The following is a 27436-nucleotide window of genomic DNA, read 5'->3' on the forward strand; positions in this document are numbered from 1 at the left end:
TTTTAATAAAGATCGAAGTTTTTTAAATTCCAGTCGAATGTTTTTTCTTGTTTTTTTCTGCTGTTTCCAAACTTTGGGGGATTTTGATGAGCTGTGAAAAAAATGCCTAGTTTCTAGCGCTCCAAATTATGCTTGAAATCAAGGTAAACTGCATAATAAAGAGAAAAATATTTGGGCACGACAGCGTAGCGCATAATGCCAAAATGTTGTTTCACTGGGGAAGAAATCACGGGACAGACGGCAGGGCGCAGCAGCGAACGGGGTTCCGGCTTCCAAGTATTCGCGGGCGAGCGCCGGCTGAGTGTGTTGATTAAGAATAGAAGCAATGCTTACCTGCCCACAGGCTTTATTTTCTCGTCAAGAATGAACTCGAAAATGGCGTGCTTAGTCACTTGGAGCACCACATGTACAACTGAGATATATTCCGGAATAATACTTTTGTATATACAGGGAAGGCACTTAAACCATTATGCCCACAAGGATATGGAACAAATTGGCAGAAGTGAGAGACAGGTATCGTGCAAAATGCGATGAAACAGTCCGGTGAAGAGGCCTGGCTAAACGCTCAGTGCAAGAAACATTATGACTAGAAATTCTCATCCACATGCACCAGCTAAAAGAGCAGAGGTGCTTAGCCCTAATTTTGGTGTACATACCCGCACAGATCATTGGTACTGCAGTCGAAAAACGGATAGCACAAGGCACAACACAGAACACTAAATGTTCCGACGTACGAAAAAAGAAATTGGTTTAGCACAAAACATCCCGTGTTTTTTTTAAGAAAACCTATAATGATCAAGCTAAGGAATTCGGTGAACGAGAGGGATTAATATATGCGATCTAGTAAGCATAATATAGACCGCTTTCCATGAAGCAAATATTACAAGAGAATGACAATGCAAAAAAAGAAAAACAAACATTGAGATGAGGTGTGAAAAAATGTGATTGTCTCACGCACGTGGAAAACAAAAATAAAGCACTAAAAACTACATGCGGTGCCTAGGCACTAAATAGACCCGAAGAAAATCTGTACAGCAGTAAGCTCAAATCTCCTTCTAAACTCTTACCTCTAACCCCAAATAACTATAACTGGAAAAACTCTAGCGCACAGCACTCCGAAAACACTAGCAGTCGGTCGTGTTCTCGCAAAATTGAGGGTTCATCGCTGGGGGCTCTGCACACAAAACGAACGTCCGAGTACAAAAGAAGTTTACACTACAAAGAACAGAAAAAAAGAAGTGTGCTGTACACATCTGTGAGAACTAGTTAAAGCAAAATGAGAAAACGAACAAACCCAACAAAGGAGTCTTTATAAAGTGTCGCTCTCTCAAGATCTTGCCTTTTGAGAAGGCGAAGACTGTGGCTTGTACATTTGGTTCTTATAACCATCTGATTTTTATTTTTTCGGCAGCAACACGGGTTTACTTTTGGGGTGATATTGACAAAGCATTATATATTACTTGTGTACATAACACCTGGAAAACAAGTCCGGCTGACGAAGTAATCTCCGGAATTCAAGGTAAAGGCACCTTTCGTCATGGTAAAAGGACAATACCACAGAAAGGTCCACAATGTCATATTGGCTCGGTTTCGAGATTGGGCACACAAAGCCACTCGACATGGACAACGACTGCGGTTCGTCGGTGAACGAGTACACTGTACTGGTGCGGGAAAGTTTCGCGGGCATGTTACCCGGTAAAGTCATTGTCACCGGTTTTCAACCATGCGCATTTTACATCGCGAGCTCAATGCCCGACAGTTTTTCATGCAGTGGGCAGACCATTGGAGTTGGCAGGAAGGCGGCATTGACAGTGTAAAATTTGAATTTTTGCACTCATGACAGCTGCAAACCAAATAACGCCGATGCACTCCTCTGCAGGTTGCGAAGCGACGAGCGCAAATTCATGTTAAAGAGGTCAAGAAGTTCAGTTTTTGCGCGCTTGCCTTAGAATGAACAGGGCAGAAATTCACTTTTGTAAATTGCAAGACAGAGTAGTAATTATGGACCAGCATAAAAAAAAAAGAGATCATGCGCTCCTGTGGGAAGTATTATGACACAAATTTACAGGAAATGAAAAATTGCAGGGCCGTATAGCTCCATGTGCGTGTCTTCCTGACAATTTCTGCACAGCATCTGCTTCACCTGCAATACTAGTTCAAGTTCTGTTCACTTAAAAAGTAACTATAGCACCCACGCTTAACTGCAAACTGAGTTAGGGAATGATATGTGATTTTGCGTGAAAAGAACTAGCACGAAATATCCATACCTTGTCCTCAAAATTTAACTGCAATAGCCGTAACGTCATACTAAGAATTCAAACTTGAAAGTTATGACCCATGAACTAAACAACTTCAGACTCTTGAGCGTAAGAAATAGAAGTCTCAAACAACAAACATGCTTTCGAGAGGCAGAAGGTGAAAGGCACGTCCGCGCTTATTCTGGGCAAAAATCCAGTACAGGGAGTCCAAGAGCTTGACCTTTCAGCAGCTTCAAAAATCTCACCGGGATGTCTTTAACGAACACAGCACCTTGATGAATTTTTAACCCAGGATGATGCCCGAGACATTACACTATGGCAAGGAAAGTGGTGAAAGGAATCAGTGCTCGAGTATAATGTCCACTGAGCGAAGCACGCAAGTCGCCAGGTGTGAAAGCATTATGCCCACAAGGTTTTGATTGCAGCGCAGCGTTCGCACTGTCACTCGTGGAATCCCATCTGGCCAGCCAGGTGAAAGAGGTCGAATAGTAGGTGCCGCATTAGAACTCCTCGTCCGAACTGGCGGCTAGAAGCTTTATTCGGTCGGCAGCCTTCATCTTCCGGAAGGTTTTCTGTAAAAAATAAAGGGAAAATGAACATCACGGGCATGTAATCTTAGAGTTTAGAAATTGGGTATTGTTATATCTTCTATCAAGCATAAACCGAATGGTAAGTTGGCAGGTTGCCTATTATCACCGAACGGTAAGTTGGCAGATTGCCTATTATCGCTGCAAAATTACTAATTAGAAAGGTGACGAATAGGAAACACATGCGCGGTTTATGAACTAATAGTGGAATTTTTTGATGTAAACAAAGAACTCTGCCGTAACCAAACTATAGAAGTCGCTAAGTATGTGCTTATGGCAGCACCACAGGTCAATAATGTTGGTGGCAGTATTTATGTTAGGAGTGCCGCGAAATGCACCGCGACTTTAGGTACAGTGCTGATCGAGTACAGCAACGGAAGAGAAAGACCGCAGATCAGGTGATAACGTAAATGCTCATGCATGTCTAATTTGCATAAACAATGCGGAACTGAAATATTTACTTTGTCGCTAGGTCATGACGCAATAGGTATCCGCAGTACGCACAAGATAAGATGAATGCACAAAATAGAAATAGCACCCGTCAACCTTCAGATTAGGGCAAGTGATTTGTGCTGACCTGTCCGTAATACGAAACACAAATATCCGACTAGCTTTTTAAGGATTACTTTGCATTACGGTCCCGGTTAGCATCTCCGCTTCGATTTCAGTCAGGCCTTCCTCTTGAAGTTGAGTTTGGGATAAAGTGATTTGGCACCTTAACAGTGAGGAGAATCGGTAATGCGATGGGACGATTATAGCATCGACATTGAGAACAGTGGCCACGACACGAAACCGAATGGACTAATCTAATACATATTTTAGTGGTATTGTCCCTGTCAAAATTTTAAATATAAGTTAAATATCTATGCCTGTATTTGACTGCACTCATCGCAGCTACCTCTTCTGTTGTGGGAATGCGTCATTAATCTGTCAGGTCCTCTTCGTTCATAAGCAGTTGCATGTTGCTTTCCTAATATTCTGTGATCTTTCGAAAATGAAACTACAGGTGGGTTGTGGCCGGTCGCAGAATGCCAGCCAGTGTCATTTACCCTGGTAAAGAACAATACAACTCAAATGTTTTATGTATGGAAGGGAGATGGTTTGGTTTATGTGGTTTAACGTCCCAAAGCGACTCAGGCTATGAAAGATGCCGTAGTGAAAGGCTCCGGAAATTTCGACCATCTGGGATTCTTCAACGCGCACTGATATCTCACTGCACAGCCTCTTTGCTCTTCGAATCTACTGAAAAGCGGCCGCCGCAGCCGGGATTTTATCTCGCATCCCGAGCGCCCTAACCTTTTACACTCACAACGTGGGGTGTGGATGAATGATCCGTGCGGCGCATATCATCCGGCAGTATATGGAAAGCTCGAAGGCGAAGAAATACGATCAGGAACTTGGCTCTAACATTGGATACAGGCTGAGAATTAAGCACTTGTTTTTAGCTGCAGAGGCCGTCTGGGATGACTGCCTTGAGAAACAGCAGTTTGAGAGTCCGGAGTTTTAAATGACGCGTTTTTCCTTTCCATAAATATACGGCTGAAAACAGAGCGTTGGCGTTTGTGATGTATTTAAAAAAAACGCACTAATATGCAGTTGTTTGCACTGGCCTAAGGTCAAACAGTGGCAGAAAGAATGACCCGCAGGACGTAAACCTTACTTATGTACCGGTTTGGTTTGGTTTAAAAATTTAACGTCCCAAAGGAGCTCAGGCTATGAGGGCCGCCGTACTGGAGGGCTCGGGAAATTTCGCCCACGCGGGGTTATTTAACGTGCACTGACGTCACATAGAATATGGGCGCCCCGCTTTACACTTTTATGGAAAAGAGGTCGTCGCGGAAGGGATTTGATCCCGCATACTTGGGCGCAGAAGTCGATTGCCGCAACCACTGAGCCACCGAGGCGGGGTTGATGATAACCCCCCCCCCCCCCCCCCCACACACACACACACGCACACACGCACACACACACGCTTTGCTTGTATTACATTGTCACAATTAACATTTGGGTACGGTCTAAAGAATTCCACCACAATATAATTGAAATCTTAAATTTTTAAAATTAATGTCTTGTTATCGAACACTACAATATTTTCCAGTGTTTTTAAACGCCAGGATCTTGATAATTTTCGAGATAGCATGGGACGCGGTAAGAACATATTGGTTGGCATTGACAAGGAGGGTATATTTGGTTGGACAGGGTGTAATATGATGGCAAATTAATTTCAAAGAAGGGAAGGAAATTATTACCGGGTCGATCTTGCGGTGCAGCTTGCGGCGGTTTCGGGAGCGACACCGCCGGCGGCAGCATCCGATGCAAGCCAGGGAGCAGAGGATGAGCACGGCAGCGGCCACCCCGCACGCGATTGGTATGAGGATGCTCATCAGGTAGTTGTCCTCCTGCCACCCGGGATATGAGAATCAACGGGTGGGAGTGTTACACTGCTGCAAGGTATGCTCGCAAGGACGTGGCAAGGAAAAAACAAGAACAGATGAAACACTTTTTGCCGACTAGCCTTTTCTTTTGCGCTGACGTCATAGCGCTCTACAGTCTTCCTACCAATTTTGCGCGCATCAAAGCAACGTGCCGTTGATGTTATGCCTTTGTGATGTATTTTGTGTCCATTTAAAGCGGAAGTTCTACAAATCAGCACAGACATCACAGAAAGTAATCAATGTAATGCCACTGGGCACTACCATTCTCGGCACTACCAGAAGAATAAGTCTGTCGGCTAACAAGGTTCCAGCGAGACTAGAGGCTCCGTGAAATCACACCTAGGGACTACCATGCACTCATCCTTTTTCTATTTATAATTTAATTGATTAATTGATTGATTGATTGATTGATTGATTGATTGATTGATTGATTGATTGATTGATTGATTGATTGATTGATTGATTGATTGATTGATTGATTGATTGATTGATTGATTGATCGATCGCTTGAAACGAGTCTTTTCAGCTCCTTTCGAACTGACACGAAAAACAGGACGGAAGAGCAGAATGCAGCTGTTATACTCGACTGATTGAGTGGCATTAAAAAAAAAAAAACTTTTCTGAATTCGAGAATTGTCAGTAGGCAACATAATTTTGTCTCTCGTAGAAAATACACGCAGGAACATGCATTATTTTCTTTGAGTTCACTCACCCGCCATGTTATCCATGAGCTGAAGAAATAGGTATCTGAAAAGACAGAAAAAAAAAAGATATTTGAAGGTTATTTTATACAAAATTGCAAAAGGCCAAATCTTATGCACACGAGCAACTTCCATATGCGGTAATTATACTTTCTTTAAAAAGCTACCGGTTTTTGCTATGATATTGCGCTAAGCATATATGTCACTAGCCAAAGCGAACAAGGGTCAACGTTAGTGCCCTGTCCAACGTTCCGCCAAAACTAGATTTTGTTTCTGGGTCCAGACCAAGGCAAGTCCCCTCGTCGAAACGTTGGCTAGCGGACAGAGGCTTCAATTCAGCTCATCTTTATTTTTTCTGTTTTAAGCTACTCTCACCTCCTCCCCCTTTCTTGCCCTCTATCATAAGATGTTATTGTTAGTCGTTGGGTCAACACTAACTTAAGTATAGGCTTTTTTTACCTTTTGTGTGTGTGTGTGTGTGTGTGTGTGTGTGTGTGTGTGTGTGTGTGTGTGTGTGTGTGTGTGTGTGTGTGTGTGTGTGTGTGTGTGTGTGTGTGTGTGTGTGTGTGTGTGTGTGTGTGTGTGTGTGTGTGTGTGTGTGTGTGTGTGTGTGTGTGTGTGTGTGTGTGTGTGTGTGTGTGTGTGTGTGTGTGTGTGTGTGTGTGTGTGTGTGTGTGTGTGTGTGTGTGCGTGTGTGTGCGTGCGCGCGTGCGTGTGTGTGTCATCAGCAATAACAAGTCTAACAATATCACCAATAATTAGTCCCAATTAGAGGAACTGGTCCTGGCCGTATTCGAGGTAGAAAGCCGAGTCTGTCGAAATACATTACTACACTGTGCCTCCTGCATTAAGACCTTTACGGCCCGGTAGATATCGCTGCATAAATAAATAGAAGCGTGATAGTATATTAGAACAGGAGGAAAAATGGGGGAAAACGTGGAGGATGTATTGCCAGGCGAGCACAAGGAGCACGCTTTGTGTTCGTACGCGATGCAGTGGTCCAGCCTTAAGGGAAGAAATCGAAAACCGACTTAGTCACAAGGAACAGTTAACATCAGTTGTAGCACATTGCGTTCTTATTTCTGAAGTTCCATTCATATTTCGTTCTTTCGTGTTTTCACCAGCTTCTCGTATCGGGTTGTTATATACGACTGCAGGTGATACGAGACCGTCTGGTCAGAAGTAGGTTCCTTGTTCCTATAAAAAGCCTGTGAATATCTGTTATTCGTGGTATCAAACTCGTCTTTACTCATTGTTATTGAAGCTGGTAACATGCTCAATGCTGTGCAAGTCAACAAATTAGCACAGCTCTAAATACAATGTAATACCTTGTGCTTGTTTTTTATTTTGTATTTAAAGGTGGCAAGTAAATTTGAACAAGGCGGCTCATAAGGAGGTAGCTTAATCCTTTTAAAGCCTTACTGAAAAAGCTTTGACTGACATTGTTGAAAAAAAGAAGATACAACCTCCAAGCTGGGCTTGTTGGTTCATAATTACTAAAAAGATTTGCAGCGCTAAAAGACGACACAGAGAAAAAAGATGCACAGGGTGGCGCTACTAGCGCCGTCCTGTGCATCTTTTTTCTCTGTGTCGTCTTTTAGCGCTGCAAATCTTATTAGTTTAAGATACAACCTGTCCACCAGTATACAAAATAGTCTACCTGTAGCTCAGATAGTGCACTCGGTCTGCATCTTTACGGCGATATAAAATGGCATATAGGCATTGTCCCTAACCGGAATGTAATAAAGTGTACCGTTTTTTTTTTTTTTTTAAACTGCTTATAAGAAGGCGCTCGGGGTACCCATGAAAGCATCTACGCAGCGTCTGCTACAACTGGGGGTGCACAATACGGCTAATGAACTGATTAGCGCCCATCTTACAAGCCAGGTAATGCGACTGGCCACAACCAAGACTGGTCGCAGGGTTTTAGAAACTTTGAACATTTGCTTTCCATGACAAGTGGCTGAGAGACAAGATATACCTCAAGAGCGGAAGAGCAAATTCCTTACGCTTCCGCTCCCCAAAAACATGCACCCGGAGCATCATCATGCTAGACGAGTGGCGAGAAGCAAGAAGATGAACGAATCTTATTCAAGACAAGAAGGAGCCTTCTTCGTGGACGCTGCAGGTCCTGTTGCGGGGATATCAACAATATCAATGGTGCACCAAATGCAGGTTGTGGACGGGCTTTCAGTTCGTAACGGAGATACGTAGGCTATGGTGGAAGTGGCGATAGCCCTAGCCGCAACGCACTCCGCATCGAAATACATAGTTACAGATTCCCAGGAGCTTATAGAAACTATATGCGTGGCAGAATCACGCCGCTAGACTGCGAAATTCTGAGTCAATGTAGGACTTCAGCTGCACAGAAGGAGCTATAATGGGTCCAGGTCCAGTTGAAGGAAATGAGCGTGCACACGCATCGGCCCGAGCTTTTCTTCCCCGGAATCCTTCTACGTCCTCCCTTGCTGATTTAGGCTCCCCTTCTCCGTTAACAACATATTCAGAGATATTACAGCATTTGCGCCTTGAAAGGCAGACATTCCCGAAGCCTGCTAAGGGTCTCAGTAAATCAGAAGAGTGTTGCAAACTATGTCGTTTAATAACCAGCAATACTTCACGCCATTGAGCCCGAATCCTTTTCGGCGCAGTGCAAATTTTGTGGCCAGAAGGCAAACTTATACCATATGATATGGGCGTGTCAACAAAATACCAGTATTGATATAATCAATCAGCCAATGTGAGAAGGCTGGGAGGCGGTCCTGTCCAGCTCGGACCTCGAGGAACAACGAGCGCCCTCGTCGAAAGAGCACGGGCATCGGCTTTTACCAACGGTGTCCCGGACTAGGAACCCGACTAGCCTTCCCTTAATCTAAGCCAATGCCAATAAATGTTTTCATCATCATCATCTAGCAAACAATCAAATGCAATGGTCGCGTTTTGTTGTTTTAGATAAATGGTACGACTTTTTCTGCCTCAAAATGTACTTAAGCGCGCAGAAAACTTCCAAACTGTTCGCATACCTGAAACTAATTTTCACGACGTGGCTTTTGCTTCTGTCAGGTCTCTTGCTACAGAGACAGTTGCTTCTGCCTATTAATAACATATTTTCTCTCATCAGAAACACGAAACAACGCCCTAACAAATATCTTAGGACAAATTGTGAAAATCATCCACAGCAGCGTAGCACTACGAAAAACTACAGGAGCCGCATACGATAAACGCTTGCTGTTCACCTAATCGACATCTGAGAAGGAGACCGGTGACACCCCTGTGAAGAATTTATCCGATCGAACCGATGCAACAAACGTCTGTTCGACCGACTCCATGTGAAGAAAATGCACCTGTTGTTCAGGGGAAATGCGTGAGAAAGCTGCAACTGACAATGGCATTTGTGACATGGGTACAAGCGGATATGTCCATTTATTTAATCTCTTCACTGATAAGCGTTTCTAAGATAACTGCTAAAATAGGAGAGGAAAACGTCTTTCTTACACAAGACGGCCTAATCCATATCAGCTTAAGAAACCGAACAATACGTCTCGCTTCTGGAGGAACCTCTCTCAGAGCGGACAAGTAGACAAGTCAAACAGTATTACCCTTCAGCAGATGTGTTAAAATGTAAACTATCTTATGGCAAATCGGACTATTGAACTTCATTGCAATAAGTAAAGGAGTGCTGCGGCCCCACATGTGCATTTAGGTACACGCATTCGAGTATAGCTGCCCGACATCTGGAACATGAAAACGAATCTGGTGATGTAGCGATTGTTCAGTGGCGGCGCCTGTCAGTAACGTGGAACTGTAATGGGATGTTGGGTTCCTGCCTTATTTCTATGATGTAGATTATAGCTACAAATGCGTTACTCAGAACTAGTCAGATTGTAAATGTGGCAGCATATGTTAGAATATTCATGAATGTTCATAAAGAGGGAAAGTTCAGTTTAACAGTGCAGAGTAGCAGGATAGATCAACTTTCTGGCCGAATTCTACGCCTTTACATGCAGTAAAATCGTCTATCTTCCCAGAGTGAATATTTTCATCCCAGAATTGTACTCTTTCGACCAACTACACAGCTACACATGCTTTCATTTGTGCGTCACTGCGGCATGGCATCACCAGCTTCGCACTGTTGGGGCAAGGGGCCGGAGAGTTATCGGAGACTGTGCCGCAAACATAACGCACGATGTTACATCTCACGACAACAAGTGTGACAAGCTGAATAATCTGCACTTAAACCACATAAACACATCAGGCGATCCACCACCTTCCCCTCTTCCCCCAAATCCGTTCCTGTCCCACGTTTCCGATTCTCAAGTTCTGCGCCAGCGAACACGCGCTCTCATTCCTCCGTGTTCGCACCCTCTCCCCCGCAATCTTACTCGGCAGGAAGAGGTATCAGTGCGCCGGATTCGGTCAGGGGCGGCTCTGACCCAATCTGTAAGTCATCGTTGGCGTGATAAAGATCTGCCACTGACTGACAGGTGCCCTCACTGTGACACTGCACCTGAGATCTGTGATGTGTGTCACTTGTTGTGGACGTGTCCAGCAACGGCTCCAGTTAGACAACGGCTACTCATGAAGGTGGGCCTGCGGTGGAACCGCGATTGTGATTACGAGAAGTGGACATTGGACAACCACTACACCGCCAACCTCTGCGAATACCTACGTGCAACTGGACTTCACTCCTTCTTTTAACTTTCTATCTCCTGCATCCCATTCCCCATTTCTCAACTTATGCCTTGTGGTAAACTTTTCGAAAACTAAAAAGAATAATCTGCCAATAGCGATCTTGATTTTGGAAACGACGGGTATGACCCCCATAGATTCGAAGCCAGTTTGTCAGCTTAATCAGCAAGATGTGAGTTGTCTCTCAAACTATGCCTTTAAATCGCCGTGTGTCCGGCGAACTAAGCGTACTAAGCTATATAATCTCGCAAAATCAAGGTTTTATTTCTTTTCTTTATCTCTCGAAAGAAATATCTAAATGAGCAACAAAATATCTGAATGTGCGTCGTTAGGTGCCTTTGTCACCAGTTGGCACGTGGCCCGGATGGCAGCGGGGGCTTCGGATCCGGGATGTCCTAGGTTCAATTTAGTGTCACCTGGTACTCCTTGCATTCGAAGGGATACGAGATTTTCCCCTGCCTGGTGTCCAGTCCTTCCGGGGTTAAATTCTCGGTAAAAGGGTCTTCACGAGACCACTGCACTGAGAGAGCAGGGATTTTTCACGCCGTCAGACACGTATATCCGCCTTGTGACTCACAGCGTTAAAGCGAGAATCTGCTTTAGGTGAAAGACCGAAACGATGCGGTTTCATTTTAGCGGGTGCCATCGAGTGAAGATGTCGGCTCATAGCAACCATTCGGGCATACGACAGCGGAGAGATTTAGCTTACCGTTTATTCGCGATCCGCCACCATGACCCTCTACCGCGCGTGGGCGGGGCGTACAAGCTGATTGGTCCCGACGCGGCAGGTCTATGTGCCGACATCCAGTATGTGGCGCCATCTATCGGCGTCAAGGGGGTCTGGGCATGCGCAGTGGAACGTGCGGTGGCCGATCACGGTAGCGCATTGAAGATCACGGTAAATAAGCTCTCTAGTATTACCTGGATGCAGGTACTGCGTTGCTATAGGGACACCAAATAAGGCAAAAAGAAATCAATGGCAGCAAAGGCAGTACATACAGATGCTGCTGTTATTTTTGTTATTTTTGCATTGTGCTTTCAGCAGCTCGCTAAGTGAACCAACTAGCACTTCTCTCGGCGGCAAAGTACGGATATGCAATGCACTCACGTTGCGGCTTCTTCTCAACGGTGTCGACGCCTGCCCCATAATGGAGCACCGCATCACCGCTGGACACTGTCGTACTAGTACTTCCTGGCGCCGCGGTGGTGTTTGCAGCAGTGTGGTTCATCACTGTGCCGTTGGAAGCAGTCTTAGGCGTAGTTATGGTGGTCGCGCCTTCGCTTGGTGTCGAGGCATTGTCGGTAGCAGGTTTGTGTTCCTTGTTGAGCACCAACTCCGGCGGAACGACTGCGAGAGCCGTAATAGGGTTGGCGTTTGCGTCCTTTGCGACCTGCGTAGAGCGTTGCACCAATGAGGAGCTTTCGCCTTTCCTTCTACCGGTTTACCAGGGAATATAACAAATCGTAGGTGGGGACACTCAGGAGCACAAGTTAGGCACAACTCTAATGACAGGTTTGGATTACGAGATAGGGTAAAATATGCATGCACCTTCCACTGGTATGGCGGTAACTGCACGTTTTTTTTTTTTTTTTGGCGGAAATTGGGAACGCATGCACGCACGCACAAAACGTGATAGGCAATATACAAACGCTTTATTTCCGGCAGAGTCCACTATATGTCGTTGAGCCATTGAGCTCCGAAATTCTTATCTACGAAATGCTAGACTTTCCGGCACGTGTGTGTACAATCGCTTAACTAACCATGCAGCTAATGCGCGACTGAACTTCATACATAAGTGACCTCAGATAGCTGATATTACAATATGTTGTCGTTTCGGCTCTTGCCTGTTCGTTTTAATAATATATATTAAAACAAACAGGCAAGAGCCGAAACGACAACATATTGTAATATCAGCTATCTGAGGTCACGTATGTATGAATTTCAGTCGCGCATTAGCTACATGGTTAGTGAAGCGACTGTTTCATGTTTCTTTCCTAAAGTAATGCACAAACCTATGCAGAGAAGACCAGATCTTCAGGTTACTTCTTTATATTTTAGGCGAGGCTTTTTTCTCTTTTAATGTGATGTTTCTCTTAACGGTCCCGATTCATCAAAAATCTAGTGCCAGCGTTGGCGTAGTGAGCGAAAAATCGCGAGCATGGTGCTAGCAGGAGGTAGCCGGCATGGAGGTAGCCGGCAGGAGGTAGCCGGCTGACATGGCCGTGCACTGGCTGGACGTAGGGTTGCCACACCATACAGTACGTCAAGCGAAATCCCCGCGTTTGTCACAGAAATGCGTGCTGTCTAGTAGTGCGCAAAAATTCTCATAAACTTTGGGAAAAATGTTTTCTGTTAACTATAACAACTGGAAACGTGAGTCATTAATAAACGAAAGTCTTGCATTTTAAAGAGCAGTATCGCATAAAAGCCAAGTTCCGGGGAATATCCAACAAGTGTTCACCCCAGTCGGTAGATAAAATTTAATTTTCTTGGTGTTCGGTACTATACTGTGTGTAAAAATGAAATGCTACCTGGGAAGTCGACGGCGCAGATTCGCAGACGCAGGCAGCAGTGAGCAGAATGCCCAGCAGGAGACCATGTAGCCGATCAGCCAACATGGCGGCAGCCATGGAGTTGATTGGCGGTTGCTAGATTCCTCCCCGTTCAGTCATCTGCGAGGCGTCAAAACCACATATGACGTGCTCTGCAGCCGCCGACAAGGATAATCACAGTAAAGCCACACACTGAAGAAACAAATTGCATCCTTTTTTTCTACACATCGACTTTAATACTTACTTGCGTGAGCCGTCCCGGGCCACTGCCCCATGCCAACAACAGTGACTGCACTCTGCTCGAGTGTATGAAGGAGATGAGATGAAAGGGTATGAAGGAAATGACAAAGAGGGAAAGGTAAGCATGGTGTCTATTCTTGGTAAACATCTACGTGAACGATGTACTAGTATGTTTGGAGGTGTGTATATGTCGTCGGTTAAAATTCCTATCGCAAAGCAGCCTCCAACTTCACTAACAGATGGATGCTAAGCGGGAAGCAAAATGGTATGGCAACATCCTGAGAGCTGCACAGTGAACGGTTATGACACTATTTTAATTCGAAATCACATGCGTACTCTTTCCGACGCGCTTGTCCCCCCTAAATTATAGGTTACGGCGATGGCAGCGGCAACGGTGACATCTGTTCGACAGAACGCGTAAGAAAAAAAAAAAAGAAATTGAGGTTGGTTGGCCCCTGTTGGCAACAGTCGCGCTATACTGTTCTAATGCGTTTTTTTTTTTTTCGATTTACAGTAGCGCAGACTTCGGAGCCCCAAAAAAATTTGAGGCCACATTTTTCACTGCCGAACGTCCCTGCAGGAACCCACCAACTCGTCCTCTCTTATGGGTCTGTTAAAGTGAAGAGCTCAGCTAATTACAAAGCGCTGCAGTAAACTCTAGACAAGACAGCTAGTTAAAGTTGGTGTTCTCAAAATTTCATAGTCCGAGATCATATCATTGTTACCTTTAACACGCCAAATAAGCTATCTAAGGAGAGCTTTCGTGTTCACTGGTAATATTATTTCGTCGCAAAGGATAAGGGAAACAGCAGCCTCTTATACAACCTAGACCACACTGTTGCACTAGAGGCACACAGCTAACTCTTGTTTGTGCTTTAGCAACCTTTGTTTCAATTCGCGAAACAAAGGGAAGGAGGCAGCGGGTTCCGTTTGAATGTATTACCTGCATTATCTTCGGTTAACCCATTGTTTTCCTTTTCAATGGATAATCAGAGGGGGGAAAAAATCACGGATATGCCATGCAATACTGACTCCGACGGAAGGTTGGTACCAGCCACCATGCGCTTTTATTCTGAGTTCAGGAGTAGAAATCGATGGCAGATACACCACACTCTCTATGGTCGCCTTAGCTCACACAAATTCTCGGCCTTCTAATTCGCAGTTGTGGCGAGCATTGAAATGTTGCTAAGTGTGTGCGTGTGTGTGTGTGTGTGTGTGTGTGTGTGTGTGTGTGTGTGTGTGTGTGTGTGTGTGTGTGTGTGTGTGTGTGTGTGTGTGTGTGTGTGTGTGTGTGTGTGTGTGTGTGTGTGTGTGTGTGTGTGTGTGTGTGTGTGTGTGTGTGTGTGTGTGTGTGTGTGTGTGTGTGTGTGTGTGTGTGTGTGTGTGTGTGCGTGCGTGCGTGCGTGCGTGCGTGCGTGCGTGCGTGCGTGCGTGCGTGCGTGCGTGCGTGCGTGCGTGCGTGCGTGCGTGCGTGCGTGCGTGCGTGCGTGCGTGTGTGTGTGTGTGTGTGTGTGTGTGTGTGTGTGTGTGTGTGTGTGTGTGTGTGTGTGTGTGTGTGTGTGTGTGTGTGTGTGTGTGTGTGTGTGTGTGTGTGTGTGTGTGTGTGTGTGTGTGTGTGTGTGTGTGTGTGTGTGTGTGTGTGTGTGTGTGTGTGTGTGTGTGTGTGTGTGTGTGTGTGTGTGTGTTATCAAAGAGGCATTCGAATAAATGTTTGCTTCGCAAACGGAGGTGCGGCTTTTAAACGACGCAAATTCCGAGAGAACGCTGCCCTTCAGGGATAATGGTGGGTATTTTATTGTCTTTAGAGTATGCAACAGATACGAAGCAATCGCCCACACGTTCAATGCCAGCAAACTAGCCGCTTGCCTCTTAAAACCGATACAAAGAACGTATCAGTGTGCGAAACGTTTAATCTGCATAAGGAAAAGTGTAACCTGTTCACATGAATGGCAAGCACCCCGCTACTCATTTGAGTTATCACCTTTTTACCATCTTATGCATTCTAATTCTCACTAGTGGTTACTTTGCGGCTATGCCCTCGCCTTCACAAGTGCAGTGGGAAGCTTAAAGCGCAGTTGGACGACCGACAGCACACTTCACTGAAGAGTACGAGCAGCTGCTAGTCACAAACATACGCGCCTCTGGCGCTCACTGCCAAGATGCGGGCGCTTGTCCGAAACTGCCATATGCGACGAGGGCAGGTGGTCGGAAGAGCTGCGGCTCGACCGGCTGTGCACCGGCTGCGTTGTTTACGCGTATCGAGACGTGCGCCGCAATTGGCTCGTCTCACCTTTCGACAGTTGTAGTTTCGGCCGCAGTACATGATGGGTCTGAGCGCCGCAGTTATCCAACATTAAATTGGGAGGAAGATTGAGCATCCCGCAGTTGTGAAAAAATCAGGAAGAAAAATAAAACATTTCCACGTTACAGTAAGCATCGGGAACTACGAGGAAAGCAGCCGTGTTAGATTTCAGGAGGGCGATCGTGGATTGGAGTTTTAGATAGCGATATGTGCGCGTGAAGCATAGGAGAAATACAATGACTCTTCACTTGTGCCAAATTACTCTGTTCCCTTCCATTTGTTCATTTTGGTTTTGCCCTGTAGTAACTAGAACCGCAAGGTTGCTTAAATAAATGTTCATGTTCATGCTCTACGTTTTCGTTGCAGCAGAAATGCGAAATGCACAAAGCACGCCCGTGGACACTTCTGGTGCGAGCGTACCGAAGGTCGTCATTTCGTTAATTTGTTATTTTGCATTACGCCACACTCCAATTGAACAGTTTCCTTCCTTTTGTCTTCGTCCTTCCATTGTAATAGACTGCCGATAGACCGGAAATTTTGAACTGGCGGGAATAGCAAACGCAAGATAAAAAAATAGAATTGCATTAAAACATTTTCACTCTTGCTAAACTTGGTTCGTTCTCTTCAGTTGTGTTTTCAATTTTGTATTAACCGCTAATAGCTCTGACGAGGCTAAATAAATGTATTACTGAGCTGATTATTCATTTGCTCAAATAGCGGAGCGACTTGATTCAAAGGAAGATATTTGCATCAAAGTAAAAATATTTTTGTGTTGACGAACGGTGTGGAATGCAGTGTTCAAGAGCTGAGCCCCCTCGGAGTCGTATTGATAGCCTCTTGTGTGTTATCAATAGGAATCCTATTGAATATGACATTCTTGTCACCACAAATGTTTTACGTTCTTCGTAGCGGAAAGAATGCACCACAGCGCCTGCTGCTATGCGAGCTTGAAAGAACCGGCAATAACAACTCATTCTTCAAGCGACCGATGATCGCGCATGCAAGGCAGGCGATGATCTTGAAGTAAAGGGTAAGTTTTTAATGTTAATAGTTTTCACGACACCGCGGGAGGTCATGTGCGAAAAATAATTAAGAAAAAAAAACTAAGAGAATACACGCCGCGGAAGTTTCATGTTATTTCGCCTGATGCATGAGGTCACTAACTTTATACCTTTCAGAATAGCTTGTTTGGATGCGCTTTCTAGACGTCTTCCTTTAAAAGGCATCGGTATCGGGGATTCTCTATCATAAAGATTGAAGCAATGCCATTTCGATAACATATTCAGTCGCCATCCCGGTAACTTAAGGGGGTTGGGGTGACAAAAATTTTTACCTACACGTGCAATATAGTTACTCGCAGGGAAACAAAGTTCTCATCAGTTACGCACGTGTTGGCTGCGGTCGACATAAGTACCCGATATTATGCGCGCTTTACTTCATTCACTTACCTAACGGTTGAGGAGACAAAGTGAGGACTGCGATCACCGAGTCTTGTGTCGCAAGGATAAAGAATTATGTTCGGGCAATCGAGTGCTGAACTCTATAGGGCTTGGGTTCGAACCGGACCGCGGTGGCTAATTTTTGCTGGAAATGAAAAGCAAGGCGCCTGTCTACTGAATGACGTCAGTGAACGATACAGATCTCTGGGTGACTTAAACTCCCTGAGTTCTTCACCGCGGCGTCTCTCGCAGCCACAGTCAGATGTGAACATTAAACTCGATTAACTATAAACTGATTTAAACGAGTGGGGTAATATATGCACAGTCGCAGCTTCTCTAGGAGGATACCTCAAAGAAAAGCATACCCTAAACTAGCGATTAATTCACCTTAATTGCAGACATGCACTCGCGCATGGTTTTGATGACTCGGTGGTGTGCAACTTTCTCGAGTTCGATGAGAGTTGGCGATGGTGGTGTCCATGATTAAAACCGATATGACGAATGGACTGAAATAAAAAACCTGACCTGAAAATTGATTGATATTTGAAGTTCAAAGTCCTAAAGATGCACATGGGCACGATACACGCCGTCGTCGAAGAGTCCAGATTAATTTCGACCACGGGGTTTGTTAACGAATCACTAAAATCGAAAATGAATGCAGCCATCTTGTGGCTCTCGCCATTTATCGAAATTTGGCATACGCCGCTGGGATCCGATACAGCGTTGGCCGTAGACTATTAACCGCACTCAGGCTCATTGGCAGTTGGCATTAAACTCCCTCTGAGAAATTCGGGGGCCCGCCTTTAACGGTACGCAGCGACAGCAACAGCGGTAATTGCTTACGGCTGCGGCTCCCGTTGCAAATCCCTGTTCACATACAAGCACTTTACTAATCGCTTATTCAAGAGTTCCCTATGTTTTTCTTATACTATCTCGCGCATACTTTTAGCGTGCATTCCTAAGCTAGACCTTGACGTGAAAGGCCCCCAGACAAGACAAAGTCCCGGTTTTACTAAGCTGCACAAACGTAACTGCGTGGCCAAGGACCAGCATGTCTGGCTTGGAATCAATGGTTTCTGGGTCAATTCTCATCTTCTGCCATACTGTCACGTGGATTTGTGCTGTCATAAAATCCATCGACCAATTAGTGACCAGAAATTTAAGTTGCCAATCATCATCTGCCAGGAGCACGCCTGTGACTTTATTTTATGATATGTTGTTTATTGCCTCAGTGCATACCAGGGTTTGTTCTGATAAAAAAAATTGACGATTAAATGAATGAAAAAAGCTTGGACGACCTAATGAAGTTGAGGAGGGGGCAGGGGTGCGGTCCCTTCGTCCAAGCATTATATGAGGGCTGGTTGTTCTGCAGGTGGCCATGTGACGAATTCTCGTTGCCTTCAGCGCCGGGCGAGCTCAAAACAGCTGATGAATATATGCCTCAGCAGTTTGACGAGTTTCAGACAGGACAGCCTGGGCGGGAATACAAGTATGGAAACTTAGGGCACTTCCGAGTGACGGCAGGAGGGAGGTCAACCCTGATGCCCTGAAGTGCGACCTATTCTGTACGGGTAATACAGGATTAAGAGAGTACGTGTGCGGCACCGAAGATGTTCCTTTTCATGTTAATAAGAGGACAGCGTGCTCCACACTGGGAAACGGAGGCATTGATGAGGGTATGGCCTCCAGGAGAGGTGCAGAATCAGCACAGCTTTAAGAACGGACGAGGTCACACGATCGCAATCAATTCGAATTGCTGAATCAGAGCCGCCAGATGATGTGTGATTTGGCAGATGCATCGGAGTCCATGTGTTTCTCGGAGGACGTCGGTTCGAATGACAGAGTAGGCTGAGATTTCTCGTTTGTGACGCGGCGGACGCCGAATTTTCAGTACAACGGTCCTCTTAACGCTTCCCACGTTAAATTCTATACCGGGCGCTTATTACTGATATGCACATGTTAGTGTTAGTTCGCGAAATGATAATGTCCCTTTTTTCCGATGCAATTTGTGATGAGCGGCAAAGGAAAAGAAAAAAATCATAATAAACGACTTCTGCGGGCCAGAGTTTTTCTCAGACACTGGACGACGGCCGTGATAAGGCACCGGAATAATGCAAAGAAGGAAGCGGTATAGTTATTCCAACCAGCTGTGCCTTTTTTGAATGATTGAAGTGCATTGATATTTATAAAGGTTGGTACAGGGCAGGCGTTTTTGTTTAATATTCCTCCAGCGACATTCTGCCGCAGGGGCTGGGAACGCACGCTTGGCAACGAAGTACGTCAGCCACTGAAGTCCTCGAGTCAAGGTCGACATATCTGACAGATCCAATTAGAAGACTAGTGTGGTAATCTTCATCGATATAACCACTGACATGCGTCGCGTGCTGCCGCTCTCAAGGACGAAGAAGTTGCACCAAGGACAATTGGTGCAGGTGCTGCTGGGTACGTTCCCGTCCACCCTGGAACTAAGAAGCCGCACGTTACCCTCTGCTTCCAGCATGCCGGACGACACTGCCACGACATCGTCGCCCCTCCCAACCACCGTGCTGTGTTCTGGAGCTCTACGGCAGCGTGATCCGTGCTTCTTCAGTGGCACAGCCGACCAGGACGTCGACGATTGGTTGGCGGCATATGAGCGCGTCAGTAGCTACAACAGATGGGACGACGCTATCAAGCTAAGCAATGTAATCTTTTATCTGACTGACGTGGCGAACCTCTGGTTTCGCAACCATGAGGCAGACCTGCCATCTTGGTCTGCATTTAAAAATAATTTTGCAGAAGTGTTCGGCCGCCCTGCAGTTCGCAAGCTCCGGGCAGAACAACGCTTGCGTGAGCGCACTCAGCAAGTCGATGAGTCGTTCACTAGTTATATAGAGGACATCGTGGACCTATGCAAGCGTGTCGATCCGCTAATGACTGAAGCGGATAAGATCGAGAACATCATGAAAGGCATCTCTGACGACGCGTGCCAAATGCTCTGGGTAAAAAATCCTGCCACGGTGAGTGACGTGATCAAGCTTTGCCAGAGCTACGACGTGCTTCGTAAGAAGCGCGCTTCTACCCGGCGGTCCGGTGTTAGAGACGACGCCATCTCTACACTTGCGCTGGGCGGTTCTACCCCATCAGAGGACAGCCCTTTACTTCAGCAAATCAAAGCCTTCGTTCGAGAAGAGGTCGCCCGCCAGCTATCGCTGGTCCCTCAGTTACAGGATAGTGGCCGCCTTGTTCCTGACATGGCTCCGTCTTTGGCCCCTACCATACGGCGTGCCGTTCAAGATCACATCGCTGACGTCCTTCCGCCCAGCTCCATGCTCCCGCCCAGCCCTGTGCTGCCGCCCAGCCCCGTGCCAGCGCAAGTAACGGCACCACTGACTTACGCCCAAGTTGCGGCCAGGCCGCTCATGCCATCAGCATCTCTTTCCTACCAGGCCGCTCCTTCCAACCTTCCTTCGCCTTTGCCTGGGTCTGCATTCCATGTCCCTATTCCAAGGGTACGCCAACGCCCTACGAACCCTTGGCGTACCGCGGACAACCGACCAATCTGCTATTCTTGCGGGCTGCCGGGCCATGTCGCACGCCTTTGCCGCCAACGCCTTCCACCTTCTCGACCTGAACTATGGAACTACTCCTACAATACAGACCAGCCCTCGCCGAGAAATCCGCCCAGTTCCGAATTTGTATCTCGTGACAATCAAACGTACACAACTCGCCGATCACCTTCCCCTCGTCGCCGTTCCCCGTCCCCACTCCGACGTTCTACCGGCACCGTTGAGGGAAACTAACAGTCGCAGTTCCCGGGGCAAGAACTGCGCTTGGTTCGAACTCTTCAAGTCCTCGGTGTTCTCCCACTAACGTAATTCAAGTGTTTGTCGACGGCGTCGCAGTACTCGCCCTAGTCGACACGGGCGCTGCCGTATCAGTCATCAGTGAAGCTCTTTGCCGTCGTCTTCATAAGGTGACCACCGCGCTTTCCGACTTTTCGCTTCGCACCGCCTCATCACAGCGCATTCATCCCTCAGCGGCGTGCACGGCCCGTGTTCTCATCGAAGACGTCTTATACACCATCGAGTTTATTGTACTGTCTCGCTGCTCACACGACATCATCCTGGGCTACGATTTCCTTTCCACTCATCATGCCGTTATTGACTGCGCCCGCGCGGAAGTTTCCTTTTTACCTCTTTGTGATACCGTCTTGTGTGACGTCCCGACCCGGCCTGCAAAACTCCTCGTCGCCAGTGACACAGACATTCCTCCATTTTCTGCTGCCCTCGTTCCACTCTCCTGTGAAAGCGTTATTAGTTCGACTGTCTTCTTCACACCTTCCGACGCCGCTTCACGCCATCCCTGCCTCCTGCTTCCATTTGCGGTCCTCAAGTTCGAAGATGGCATTAGTGCAATGTACGTCTCAAATCCATTTTCGTGCCCGTCCGTCCTGCTACGCGGCGAGTGTCTCGGTCGTATTGAAGAACTTGATCCCGCGCTTGTAAATACTCTTCCTGCAACGCCTACTTCATTAGACGTTAATGTGCTCAGCTCTTGCGATACAGCGACCGCTTCGACACCATCCGATGTTCTTCAACAAGCTATTGACGCAGATCTCCCACCCGCACAACGCGATCAACTCGCTGCTCTTCTACAGAACTTCACTTCTGCCTTCGACCTTCCTCACACTGCTCTGGGGCGCACGTCTGTCGTTACGCACGCAATCGACACTGGTACAAACGCACCTTTACGACAGCGTCCTTATCGCGTGTCGGCCTCTGAGCGCCAAGTCATTGCTGACAACGTGGACGACATGCTTCGCCGGGGCGTCATACAGCCATCTAACAGTCCATGGGCTTCTCCGGTTGTTTTGGTCACCAAGAAAGATGGTTCCATCCGGTTTTGCGTCGATTACCGTAGGCTTAACAAAATCACGCGCAAAGATGTCTATCCTTTGCCACGAATCGACGACGCCTTGGACTGTTTACAGGGAGCCGAGTATTTCTCCTCTTTGGATTTGCGCTCCGGCTACTGGCAGGTACCGATGGCTGATAATGACCGCTCGAAAACTGCCTTTATAACACCGGATGGATTATACGAGTTCAACGTTATGCCCTTTGGCCTCTGCAATGCCCCGGCTACTTTCGAGCGCCTGATGGACACTGTTCTTCGTGGACTCAAGTGGCAGACCTGTCTTTGTTATCTGGACGACATCGTAGTTTTTTCTGCCGACTTTTCTTCTCACCTTCTCCGCCTAAAGGATGTCCTCACGTGTCTCGCCGGCGCTGGGCTTCAGTTGAATTTGAAGAAGTGCCACTTTGCCGCTCGAAAACTCACAATTTTAGGCCACGTAGTTTCTAAGGACGGCATTCTTCCCGACCCCACCAAACTTCGCGCAGTTGCAGAGTTCCCGAAGCCAACCTCTCTGAAGCAGCTTCGGAGCTTTATCGGCCTCTGCTCCTACTTTCGACGTTTCATCTTGAACTTCGCCTCTATCATCGCTCCTCTGACCCAGCTCCTTGCCGGCAGCTCCGACCTTTCCGCCTGGACTCCAGCCTGCGATAAAGCCTTCGACACTTTACGCCGCCTTTTGGTTTCGCCGCCCATTCTACGCCACTTTGATCCGGCTGCGCCTACGGAGATCCACACTGATGCCAGCGGTATTGGGCTTGGTGCCGTCCTTACCCAACGTAAGCCTGGTTACAGCGAGTATGTTGTGGCATACGCCAGCCGAACATTGACAAAGGCGGAATCTAATTATTCAGTCACAGAAAGGGAATGTTTGGCCATTATTTGGGCTATCGGAAAATTTCGTCCTTATGTGTATGGTCGACCGTTTTACGTTGTGACCGATCACCACGCTTTGTGCTGGCTTGCCTCTCTGAAAGACCCATCCGGTCGCCTTGCTCGCTGGGCTCTTCGTCTCCAGGAGTTTGACATTCATGTCATTTATCGATCAGGCCTGAAGCATACGGACGCGGATGCTCTCTCCCGCTCGCCATTGCCTAGAGATAATTCGCCTGACCACGTCTGTGCCTACGATTTGTCGACTCTTACAACTATCGACATGGCTACCGAGCAGCGGAATGACCCCTGGATCAATGCACTTTTGGATTTTCTCTCAAGTCCTACTCCCGGTCATTCATCCAAAGCGCTCGTCCGCCAAGCCCACCACTTCTCCATTCGTGACGGTCTTCTCTATCGCCGCAATTATTTGCTTGATGGACGGAAGTGGCTTCTAGTCATCCCGCGTCATCTCCGCGCCGACATTTGTGCTGCGTACCATGGTGACCCACAATGTGCTCACGGTGGCGTATTGAAAACCTACACGCGCCTACGTCTGCGATTTTACTGGCGTGGAATGTACCGCTTCGTAAGACATTTCGTGCGCGCTTGCGAATCTTGTCAACGCCGAAAAACTCCTCAGAAGTCCTCTGTTTCGTTGCAGCCGTTACCCTGCCCTGCTCGTCCGTTTGACCGCGTTGGCATAGATCTCTATGGCCCTCTTCCGACTACTCCTGCTGGAAACCGGTGGATTATTGTGGCAGTAGACCATCTGACTCGCTACACTGAAACATCACCGTTACCCTCTGCCTCTGCAAGAGACGTTGCTTTGTTCATTCTCAACAACTTGATTCTTCGCCACGGGACTCCGAAGGAACTGCTCAGTGACCGCGGACGCGTTTTCTTGTGCGACGCTCTCGAGGCCCTACTGAAAGAATGTCGCATCATTCATCGCACCGCTACTTCTTACCACCCTCAGACGAATGGCCTGACAGAACGCTTCAACCGTACTCTGAGTGACATGCTGGCCATGTACGTCAACGACGCTCATTCCAACTGGGACCACGTTCTTCCCTTCGTAACCTACGCGTACAACACTGCGATACAGACCACCACTGGATTCTCTCCCTTTTTTCTTCTTTACGGGCGCGAGCCAACCTGCACAATGGACGCGCTTTTTCCCTACCGCCCTGATGTTTCTGAATCGACGCCACTCTCGGACGCCGCCCAGTATGCAGAAGAATGCCGTCAGCTAGCTCGTTCGCTCACAAAGGAAAATCAGTGGCAACAAAAACATCATCGTGACACTGGTGAGGCGCCTTCATATGCGCCCAACTCCCTGGTGTGGCTCTGGGTTCCTGCCACAACCGCCGGCCTGTCAAAGAAGCTTCTTGCTCGGTATCACGGTCCATACCGAGTCCTTCAAAAAACATCTCCTGTGAACTACGTAGTTGAGCCCGTTACGCCATCTGCGGACTTGCGTCGCCGTGGACGCGAAATAGTTCATGTGGACCGAATCAAGCCCTACTACGATCCGTCTGTCCTTTCGGCACCATGAGTCGCCAGGATGGCTCCTTCTCTGCCCGGGGGGAAACTGTAGTGTGGTAATCTTCATCGATATAACCACTGACATGCGTCGCGTGCTGCCGCTCTCAAGGACGAAGAAGTTGTTCGCTGCCTTGCTCTTTCGCCACGCCTGACGCTTCGCTGCGAGTCTCCCCTGAGCGGCTGGAATCATCTGGGTTCACAGAATAAACACACCCCTACAGAAGACTGATTGGAGCCCGTTCTCCTTCTTCTCTTCACTTTGAGATCGCATGTTCTTGTATTATTTGTGCTGTACCAGCTAATCAAGCAGGATTGTTTGGGAAAAGATGTTTATTTATAAACGGTTCCCTTCTATCTGTAGAGAATGAATTGCGATTCTGCTGCTTTCTACCTGTTCTCGTTCAAGCGCAGCCAACAGCTGGCTGTCAGTGCGGCCTCCAAAGAGAATTGGAACACTGTGTCCGACCTGGCTTCAAATTGCGGCAACCAGGTCAGTGGATGCCCAATAAAAATGGACCCACTTTCCTAATTTGTGCCCTTTCCTCATGCTACGATACACGTAAGACCTCTTACTGTAAGCAATACTCCAACCGCCGTTGTTTAGTAGCCCGTTCTAGCAGTAGCTAGGGAATGTCATTTTTTAGAAATTTTAGAAAACTAATTTGCGAATGGGGGAATTGCGCGGTTTCAGGCCAGAGTATGAGGGCAGAGCATGTGCGAAAGAACAGTACTGTGGTCCAGTTATAAATTTTTCCGCCAGTGCTAAAACTCTATGTTTAAAAAAAAGTACATTTTCATTTTTAGTTTGCAAATTATGATTGTGAAGATTGGATTTCTAACTCTACCAGGCGTTCAAAGCTCACAAGTGCCATTTCTGCAAACCACACTTTATTAATTATTTGCGTTTCAGCGAAGAACTGAAGCCGGAAAAAAAAAGAAAAAAAAAAAACGAAAGCCTCAAATTTAGGCCCTCTTGTGATCAAACCGCAACTAAAAGCGCAGTGTATTTTCATGATGCGTCCTCAGTAATTTTCTACTTCGAATAACCCTCCATGTTCTTGCAAAGTAACTAGTAATATTTGTTTTTTTTTGTTTGTTTACACATTAATTCCATGTTAGCCGATATCTCAAGATGGAGGGCTTGCTGATCCCACGGAGGACGTCGCGACTACAAGGAGGTTACTTATGAGAAACAGTGTGCAGCAATTGGATCGCGCCAATCGATAATAAGCAGAGCACGTCCTAGAGGTTTGCAGTAGGTGTTTGAATCGACTGGCATCTTAATATATGGCTGTCACGCCAAACTTGCCGAGCTTCATGTAAATATCCAGATGGCAGCAATATTTCAGCCTAAACGATTAAATACGCTCTGCAGCATGCTTCATTGTACAGCAGGGTTATATTATTATTTCCGCAATATCCCGAGTGGCTTGAATTTCGCAAGTGGCTTCGACTTTTTGGGTCACTGACCGCGCCTTTTTCAACGGTAGATTAGTGCTTGATTAAAATTATGTCTGCGTATTATTATGCGCCTCGTTCTTCACGCTGAGGCCAAATTTCTTTTTTTTTTTTCGGGACTATACCCGAGACTATCTAGATCGCAAAGCCTCGAGAAAGGTCCCTATATTCCTTGCGAACAGTGCTTTACGTCGAGGCCAGCGTGACAAAGCCGAATCATTTTGCTATGACATTTAAAACATTTAGGCCAATGGACTAAAGCGGCGAAAAATGCCATGTAAGCTAATATGACATCAGGAGCTCAACGGAATGAATAAGCACAACAATATAGGAATTATTGCTCATTCACGCCGATCACGCCGACGATTGATTGCGAAATCTTTGATTGAATACATCAGGCACAAATTCTGCTCACGTGCTCAAAATGGCCGCCCTCTGGATAAAAGCTGTCCAATCACCCAAGCGGTATATCTGAATTCTTCATAAATACCAAAACGGCCAGCAGCGATCACGTTATCATGCAACTAAAAAAGCCAGCGTTTATGGCGGCGAATCTACCAGCTTCTGTAATGACGCAGCTGAGGAAGTACTACACAGTCGTTTCGTAGATATTACACACTGAAGAATATCGCTGAACAACATAGCTGATTACGCATGATGAGCTTTCAAAAGAGTGCACAAATGATAGTTTCAGGTAAAGGTTTCTCGGAAAGTGACTGACCTACGCTGGAAAGTCGTCGTTGCAGTCCTGGAGCCGGTAGGCGCTTTTTCCGGACGACGTGGCAAAGGGCCCAAGCCTCCTCCCTCGGCGTCGGTGCTGGGACCGCAGATGCAGTTCGTTGCTGCAGCCGGTGCCGCTCCGGATGCTAGCGCCGCCGCGCCGGAAGTGGAGAACAACGCCTTCCGGAAACCCCGCGCGGTGACCGTCCGTCTGCTCTGTGCGAGGCGAGGCGCTTTGATAAGGCAAACGGGAACGTTATCGAAACGGCACACACGACGATCGCAACTCTCCTTACCGTTACCCGGGTTGCCCCTTTGTTTACGCCGGCTTTTTTTTATTTATTTTTTTTTTATTTTGAGTTAGACTCAGCGTAGTCGCCGTAACCAGGAGAGAGGATCCAGGAGACGGCGGCGCTTCGTTTGTTGGGCGCCATGACGCACCTGTGCCGCTTTTCACTCGGCGCACAGGTGGCGAGAACGGGGAAAGCAGAGAGCGAGCGGAGCATTTCAGCCTAAACCACGTGCGCTGCGGCAACGAATGATGCGCTGCTGTAGTTGCCAACGTAGTAACGTTGGTAGTTCCAGTGCCAGCGAAGAGCGGTCGAGATTTTAACTTCTGTAACAGGGCAGCAGAATAGTGTTTCCGGAAGAAAGGTATAAGACAAGGTGACATGGTAGTAAGCTTTCTTTTCGTGGCTTAGGATTACAAATCTGAAGTGTAAATTGAATGGTAGTTATTA

General features: G+C 47.0%; 1 protein-coding gene across 4 annotated transcripts; it reads right to left on the reverse strand.

The window, feature by feature from the left end:
- Positions 1-329: 329 nt before the first annotated feature.
- LOC146175625 (uncharacterized) lies at positions 330-26865 on the reverse strand. 4 transcript variants are annotated; one of them, XM_084582025.1, is made up of 7 exons: positions 26698-26859; positions 18503-18677; positions 13203-13343; positions 11779-12061; positions 5993-6027; positions 5095-5244; positions 330-2830 (listed from the first exon to the last, which is right to left on the reverse strand). In XM_084582025.1, exons 3-7 carry the CDS (start codon positions 13299-13301, stop codon positions 2759-2761), a joined length of 639 nt encoding a protein of 212 aa, XP_084438151.1. In that variant the 5' UTR covers positions 13302-13343; positions 18503-18677; positions 26698-26859; the 3' UTR covers positions 330-2758. The 4 variants fall into 4 exon arrangements, with proteins under 4 accessions (XP_084438151.1, XP_084438152.1, XP_084438150.1 ...); XM_084582026.1 differs by lacking the exon at positions 18503-18677 and having other exon boundaries at positions 5095-5241; positions 26698-26865; XM_084582024.1 differs by lacking the exon at positions 18503-18677 and having other exon boundaries at positions 26702-26859.
- Positions 26866-27436: the final 571 nt, after the last annotated feature.

Source organism: Amblyomma maculatum, chromosome 10, assembly GCF_055883805.1.
Source record: "Amblyomma maculatum isolate TAMU_Amacu chromosome 10, ASM5588380v1, whole genome shotgun sequence".
NCBI lineage: Eukaryota > Metazoa > Arthropoda > Arachnida > Ixodida > Ixodidae > Amblyomma > Amblyomma maculatum.

Excerpts from the sequence above, each read along its gene's own strand:
- LOC146175625 (XM_084582024.1), bottom strand. The coding sequence starts at position 13,301 with ATGGCTGCCGCCATGTTGGCTGATCGGCTACATGGTCTCCTGCTGGGC. Across the intron at positions 6,028-11,778 it reads CGTTGAGAAGAAGCCGCAAC|ATACCTATTTCTTCAGCTCA; the intron begins GTGAGTGCATTG and ends CTGTCTTTTCAG. Across the intron at positions 5,245-5,992 it reads GCTCATGGATAACATGGCGG|GAGGACAACTACCTGATGAG; the intron begins GTGAGTGAACTC and ends CCCGGGTGGCAG.